The following is an 8152-nucleotide window of genomic DNA, read 5'->3' on the forward strand; positions in this document are numbered from 1 at the left end:
ACTCACCACATAATAACAAGGGAGAACATTTGGCAGTGGAGCCATCTCTGACACCTCACAGCAAAGTAGCAGTGACATGGGGAGAGACGCTACTTTGGTAAGAATGTTCTTCTGCTTCACAGGTCAGAAACTGGCCTGTACACTGAGACAGATGCTTCCAACAAGGGTGATCAGTTTGATTTACAGTCAAGCCAATCCTAGTGAAACTGTCTCACTCCAGTTTCAGGGCTGAATGACATACCAGTGAGCTTTGTTTGTCTTGGTCAGCCCATCTTTGTGGAACGTGCAGAGAGCAGTGTGGTACATCTGTCAGACTTGTTAGCTCCCCATCCAGCGGGGTTTGCATAAGAGGATTCCTCTGTCATGTCATGGTCTCATGACTGTGAGATGCTTTCTGCTCCACTACTCTGCAGCCCATTCATCTCTCCTGCCAGGCCTCAAATCCTGCTGTGTCCAGGAGAACAAAATGGGTGTGAGAAATTCCCAGTGCAGGAATCTGCACACTGGGGGAGTATGTCTGCTTTTCTTATTCTTCAGTAGAGCCAATATCATTAGTGGGGAGCTGCAATCTCTATGCATATTCCTGTTTGAAGAATTCAAAGCTGGACAGCAGGCATTATTTAGCAAAGTTGATTGTGGAGCTACACAACTTTATTTCAGATCAGTCTATCTATCTGTCTGTCTCCCTTTTCTAATGCAATGTGAACACAGTTTACCAACTCAATCATATTAGGTGACCAAAGAAATTAAACCTAATAACACAGGTGACTTGTATCCACTCCATTTGCAGAGTCTCCCTGATCTGATGGCCAACCACAATGTATTCCCCAGCCTTTTTGTCTTTGCCTGTCTCTCTTCCACCACACAGGAGAAGCACAAGTTTCTGTACTGCTCTGAACTGTAATCATAGGAAAACATAACTGTTTAGGAAAAGAGCAAAAATGTGCTGCAATCTTTCTAAATTCCACTGTTGTTGCATGTGAATTCATCCCAGTGAATCACACCACCTGCGATGTTTTGCAGATGAGGAGTTCCCAGCACTGAGGCCAAGCTGAGTAGCAGGAATTTCTTGCTCCTGAGTCTCACCAAAATACAAGCAGATTCTGGTGTAGGACACACTGCAGGCAGGAACATCAGTGACATGTTTCTTGTTTGTGAATAACTGGAAGCAAAACTAGATAAACAGAATCAGTGACAAAAAGCAGGTTCTCTGGAGGGAGTGCATGCACAAGCATTCTTCACAGTTTGGGAGAAGACATACAACACTGCTCTGCTTTCTGACACGTAGCACACTTAAACTTCGTCTGACTCGTGGGGAAACGCATCCCTGTCATGCTAGACTGTCATGAGGTAGGGTGCAGAGAAATCAAGCTTGCAGTAACCCAACTGGTACTTCCACACAGTCCACTTTCCAGCAGAGATCCTGGTTGGCAACCTCAAATGGTGCAGCTGTGTTCAGGCCTGATTTTTCAGATGTGACCTGAGAATACGAGTGAGAATGCTTTTCCAAGTAACAGACAGCAATGCTGAACTGCAGAGAAGAGCAGGTGGAAGGTGGCTGTGGGGCTGCTGAGAATTTCATTTGCTTCTCTGTGATTTTTCTCATTTGTTTGCGTTAGGAGTGCTGATGTGGGAGGTCTTCAGTGAAGGTAAAATCCCCTATGAGAATCGCACCAATGGAGAAGTGGTGGAAGAAATCAATGCAGGATTTCGGCTTTACAAACCCAAACTGGCCTCCAAGGCGATATATGATGTCATGAGCCACTGCTGGAGGATGGTTAGTATTGTAATGGGTGAGCCCTAGTTCCCAAAGACAAGAGACGTCTTCCTCTTGGCTTTTAGGAGAGTTATATGCCTCACATGCTAACACAAGATAAAAGTCTGGAGTTAAAGCACTCTGTAACTTATATCTGCACTAGCAAGAAAAGTCTAGGCTCTTTGACTTTCAATTAAGCTGCTGTTTCTATGGAGTGTGTTGACTCACTGAGAAGTCTCTGTAGTGCACCTGACTCAAGTTAATTCAAGTTTGCTTCCTAAGAAAGCTGCGTATCTCTGGGGCTGAGCTTTAACAGTCATGGTAAAAATGACAGCCAACACATTACAAGGTACTGGATGTCCACTAGGTAAAATTCACTGCTAGTAGAAAAGAAACATTGCACAGAAGGAAGCTCATTCTTCCACTGGCATTTTCTCTATAGCAATAGATTGTATTTTTGTTAATAGTTTCTTCACAAGGTTTTCCTTCCTAACCTTGCCATTCCTCTCAAGCTGACACTGATGTTCTTCCTCTCTCTTCTCTCCCCTGCTCAGAGGAAAGATGAACGGCCATCCTTTTCTGTTCTGCTGTACCAGCTGAGTGAAATCTCTGAGTTTGATCTGTAATCATGGCACCAGCCGTTAAGCAAAGCCGAGAGAGTCCTGAGAGGGCAGATGGCTGGGTTTTCCCCACACAAAGCATTAACAGGAATCCTCTCATCATAGACACTTGCCATATGCCTGGGGACAAGGAGAGGGCAGAGGCTGGTACTTCCAGACAGACAAGATATCCTCAGGTCTTCCAGAGCCTAGACAGTCACAGGCTTGGGTTTGGCCAAGGATGTGGTTTGCAGCTTACCAGCAGAACCAGCAACTGAGCACATTCCAGCAAGTGTATTTCTCTTGAAGATACAGCCTCAAAACTAAGAGATCCAACATTGCTATTCCAGTTCTGTGAACTCCCAAATTATGGTCTTTCCTGGCGAAAAAAACCCTGCCTTTGACTGAGGAAGAACATTTAGACTTCTCCATGGCTCTCTCATTCAGAGTGGGCTGGACCTGCAAGCTCTGAACAGGAATAAGCTTGGGACACAGGGGAACAGGCTGGATTTAGTGACTGCATTTCTGATGATGTATTTCAAGGTGGTTTTGTACTCCATTTGCCTGTTTTTCTCCGAATCTGTGGCATACCAGGAACAGGACTCTGGTACCCGGTAAGCTGGGTCTGCGTGTTCATGTGAGTTTGTGAGGAAGGAAGAGAAAAAGCAACGTGTTGAAGAGCTTTGAAATTCTCTCAAATTGCATTGTATATTGGGAAAATGGGACCCTGATGCAAAAGGTCACATCGTTGGGGTGGGGGGGTTAAAGTTGCAAGTTTGTGCTAGTTTTTAATTTGGTTTTTCTACATCATAATATCAATACGTGATCTCCATCCAATTTCTTTGAGCTGAGTACAGAGGAATGAGCAGTGCAGAGTACTATGTGTCTCCAGGGCAGGACAAGACAGGATTCCAGGACCTGATTATCTGTGAAAGGTACAGGAACCTACTCCCAAATTCCTGTGTTTGGAAGGAAGGAACTGGCGGGCTCAGGACAGCCGTGAGGAGAGGACGTGCAGAATATGTACTCAGTGCACCACTGATAATGAAAAGTTTTCTCCTACTTCAAAGAGTAACTGAATCACCACAAGTAAAGACTTTTCCATCTCTACTGTGAACAATCCTCTAGGAACTGATCAAGGACAAAGTCCTAATTGAAGGGTACTTACACCATGAGGAGTTGCACATTATGTGGTGACAGCAGAAGGGGGTATAAACAATATCCAGGTCCTGGTACTTCCACAAAAATCTATATTTCACCGCAAGACAGAGTCACTGTTATGACATAATTGACCTCAAAATCAAAAGTGTGGATGTTATTGTCCTGCAGAATTTGTAAATAAGATCAGGACTTTCTGCTTAGCATTAACGATAACTAGAGAAGTCAAGAGGATTCACAGACGGTATGTGCATATATGCAGAATTTTTTTGATGCTTCTCTCTCTGGGCAAGCGAGAACATGGGTAAACCTTATGTGACAGCAGTTTACAAAAACTCTGGGGTGCAAACTTGCAGCAGCAATCTCATAGAATCATAGAATCATAGAATGGTTAGGGTTGGAAGGGACCTTAAAGATCATCTAGTTCCAACCCCCCTGCCATGGGCAGGGACACCTTCCACTAGACCAGGTTGCTCAAAGCCACATCCCGTCTGGCCTTGAAGACATCCAGGGATGGGGCATCCACAGCTTCTCTGGGCAACCTGTCCCAGTGCCTCACCACCCTCTCTGTGAAGAATTTCTTCCTGATATCTAATCTAAACCGCCCTGATTTCAATTTATACCCATTCCCCCTTGTCCTATCACTACAGGCTCTTGTAAAAAGTCCTCTCCCCGTACCCTTGTAGGCCCCCTTCAGATACTGGAAAGCTGCAATGAGGTCTCCTCGGAGCCTCCTCTTCTCCAGGCTGAACAAGCCCAGTTCTCGCAGCCTTTCGTCATAGGAGAGGTGCTCCAGCCCTCTGATCATCACCCCTCTCTCCCGTCATTACAGAAGTCGGGTTCAAATATGTTTGCCAACAAAAATGGAACAAGGAAATAATGTAGTCCCATGATCTCACATATTCTGTGTCAAACTTTCTTCATATAAGGAGTCTTGATTTTTGGTATTTTTCAAACCCATGGTTCTAGGATAGCTTTTACTAGTGAGAATATATTTTCAGGTATATAGATATGGGCAAGGCATTCATTCCTGCCTTATACATCATCCCACGTTTCTTTGATTTCACACTATTTTCTTTGGTTTACCTCTACAAATATTATGCAGAATGGCCCTTCCAGGCAAAGAGCATCCTAATGTTCAGACTTGTGGTTGTCAATCCTAAATGCAAGATCAGAGTGCTACCTTCAAATCAGGATTGCTGCTGATGTCTCTTGGTAGTATGTGGAATATGAGCACCTATAAACAGATTTTGAATATTTGCCTGCAGTGAATTTAATCTGAGTTTCTCTTTGTCCCTCTCATCCTTTAGTCTGAGTCAGGCTGTTGTCACATTCTGGTGATGCTGAATTTGGCATTTAGCTGGTGAAGTCTTCAGTAGCCCTAACCACGTTAAACTGCACAGCTACAGTTAAATTTGAGGACAGCTGGTTGTAACCCTATTTTCTCTCCCACTCGATGCACTTAGACAATCCAGACAGCCACAGGATGCTCTGAAATGATTCTTCCCTGAGCACAGACACCCTGTGGCAGGGGTATCTTCAGGCTCACAAAGTTAAGCTTCTGGCTTGCTGCCTCCTCCATCCTGGGAGGAACCAGGGGTCTGTCGAATTTGAGGAGGTTGCTATTAAGTAGCAGCACTATTGCTTCGCCAGGTAACATTTCGAGACTATATTTATATTTGGATAAGTAATATTTATTAGCTAGAAGGTATTGCACAAAATAATATTGTGAAGTTTTATGTTCAGTTTTCTTTTGCAGTATTTCTATGTACACAATACATATTTTTACAAATAATAAAATCACTGAGTCCCAGCTGTGGCTTTCACTACACGTTAGCAAAAATGAAAAACCATCCTCATGCACTTGTCATTATACAGCTTGCTCTTCCTCCAAATCGTCCCCACCAAGAAGCAAACAGGCTGCTTCTGGCTTTCTGAAATATCTCTGTTCCCCAGAACTGTGACTGTGTTTTGGGGCTGGATTATGTGCTGGGTTTATGGAGGTGGGAGTTACTCAGAATCTCTGCAAATCAGGTGATTTACTGTATGTACACATTGATGTTTTAAGTCTAAACATCCATTGAGGTGGCTTTAAATTCTCTGAATCTTCATAAAATTGGCGTAGTAATATTTGAGTGCTCCTAAAGGGTGTTTCCCACAATTATTTACAGGGGATCCCACAGATCTCAAAAGGCCAGTGCCAGGGTGGTAACTGTGTGCTCTTGATGCACTGTAAGAGTCTTCTCCCACCATAGCCATTTCTAGGGCAAGTTTAGGCCTGTGCCCTCCACGTGGCTTAACTGTAGGTGTTCTCCACAAAGCAAAGGTGAGAGTATCAGCCATCTCCTGCTGCAAGGTGAACAACCCTTCTCTGAATACCCCTTCTCAGGCTCCTTGGAAAGTAATTGCAACGCACTGTTTAAACCATTCCCCCGTTGCCAGTTCAACCCTCCTTGCTTGGCTGTCCTGCAGAAAGTAGGAGTTGTGCCCCTATTTTTCCCTCCTGCTTATCAGGTGCTGGGTGCACAGCTCTGCCTACGTTGCACATTTGGCTGGGACCAAGGCCCAGAGCACTGTCCCAGCACGTCCCCAACCTGCTGCTGTGACGGCTGAGTGTCCCAGCTAGGAAAAGACATTCAAGCAGTAACCTTGAAAGAGCAGCTGAGGCTTCTCCGTGGAGGCCAGGGGCTGGAGTGCAGGAATGTTAGCCATGAAAAGCTCTTTCCTGGACATATGTTGGTCACCCTGGGAAAGGCAGAGTTGTGGGTGCTTGTTCCAATGGATAATTGCCTTAAAATGAGGGCTGAAAAATTCAGAATTTCCTGAAACATGTTTGAATGAACATGTTTCTGTGTGATATTTGGGTTTGTCCTCCCTGAACGCTGCTCTCTACATGGCAGGGTTCCGGTGGGTGGTTCTGCTAAACCCCACTTGGCAGTCACTTCAAATTTGTGTGTGTTCTGCTCAGCTCACCCCACTGTCGTGTTATCTCTCCCCTCCACACACAACCAGCTGAAGCACCCACTCCTGCACCCGTAGCTGCATGGGGCCTGCCCCTCGCTGCCATTCCTCCCAGGCTGCAGAGAGATCTGCAGGACAAACGCAGAGCAGTTCATTCTGTTATTCTATGACCTGAGACAACACAGAGCAGAAAATTAAAATAGTATGATAATGTTCATGGAATTCCCAACCCCCTGAGCCTGGCTGACAATGGGGGCAGATTAAACTGTGCAAAAAAAAAGTCCACAGCAGTTTTCACTGCCACGGTTTTCTTGAACTGACCTTGTTTCATCTGTGGCCTCAGACCAATATTAGCTGTTAAATCTTTTGGATCTGCGGTAACAATGCTCACTTACTGATCTTTCCTGACAAGCAATAAATATTAAAAAGAGAAATGATGCCTAGAAAATGTCCCAGTTAGATAGAAGAAATACTACTCAGGGGAAGGAGAAGAGTCTACTCCCAGGGATGGGATAGATTTTTTCAGGTGTGATCCTGTCTATTAAAACAAAGTTTTTTTCCAAGACTGTCTTGTGCTTTTGTAGCTTGCGGATCCTGGTGCCTTCAGCCGATGGCATCCGTTCAGACTCTAGTAGCACGATGGTGTAAACCTGGTGGCCAAGCTTCCTTGTGGAGCCAACATATACCCATGGGAACAAGCCCCACACAACAGAGGAGCAGTCTCTAAGCGATCAGGAGTGGTTAATGCACGAAGGGCCAAATGGCAGTGCATTTGCAGCATAGGCTGATGCTCAGGAAAGGGACATTGCCAGGGCCACCAAGGAAATATATCTAGGCCTGTGTCTAGATTCCCAACAATCTCTGGGTAGCCAGCCATGTCTTTCAACAAGGAAACGGACAGCAGCGTCAGGGTTCATCAGCAGCATAACGGGTTTAAATTGCAAGTGGGGAGGTTTAGATTAGATATCAGGAAGAAGTTCTTCCCAGAGAGGGTGGAGAGGCACTGGGACAGGTTGCCCAGAGAAGCTGTGGATGCCCCATCCCTGGAAGTGTCCAAGGCCAGGCTGGATGAGGCTTGGAGCAACCTGGTCTAGTGGAAGGTGTCCCTGCCCGTGGCAGGGGGGTTGGAACTAGATGATCTTTAAGGTCCCTTCCAACCCAAACCATTCTATGATTCTGTGATTCTATGATCAGGAGCTGAGGGCTGCAGATGATAAACAAATGAAGGCCCCTTACATGGTTTCTATCCACCCCCATGAGGCGATGTTCCTTGGAAAGCTGTAAGAGGTCCAGCTTGGATTTCATGGTGGATCTGAAGAGCTGTATTGGAGCTTTAAAAAGAAGCCTGAGCAGAAGGACTGGCATCTTGTCCCTGAAGAAACGCCAGATGCCGAAAGGAAGCTCCTTTGGATGCGGTGCTGACTCAGAAGAGGCCGGGAGCGCTGAGCAAAGGCACGGCCTTCTGGTTTTGGTCCCTGACGTGCCCGGCGATCCCAGGCTTAAAAGGTGTTCTGTGAACAGCGCTTCCGTCAAAATGGTAGGTGAAACCTCAAGATGCTGCAGCTCCTCCGAGGGGAAGAGGCAGCCCGAGACCCAGCAGCGGGGGGGTGGGGGATGCTCGGGGTCCCCAAAGCGCTCACCCAGCGACAGGCCCCCGGGGGGCTGCGGCAGCGCCCCC

General features: G+C 46.1%; 1 protein-coding gene across 1 annotated transcript in view; it reads left to right on the plus strand.

The window, feature by feature from the left end:
• Nucleotides 1–2382, plus strand: part of ITK (IL2-inducible T-cell kinase) — a 31305-nt gene extending 28923 nt beyond the window's left edge. Inside the window, exons 16-17 of the mRNA XM_010160742.1 lie at nt 1620–1777; nt 2311–2382. Of these exons, the coding sequence (XP_010159044.1) occupies nt 1620–1777; nt 2311–2382 (230 nt within the window). The remainder of the gene's footprint in view (nt 1–1619; nt 1778–2310) is intronic.
• Nucleotides 2383–8152: the final 5770 nt, after the last annotated feature.

This window comes from Eurypyga helias, unplaced genomic scaffold (genome assembly GCF_000690775.1).
Source record: "Eurypyga helias isolate BGI_N326 unplaced genomic scaffold, ASM69077v1 scaffold17651, whole genome shotgun sequence".
Taxonomy (NCBI): domain Eukaryota; kingdom Metazoa; phylum Chordata; class Aves; order Eurypygiformes; family Eurypygidae; genus Eurypyga; species Eurypyga helias.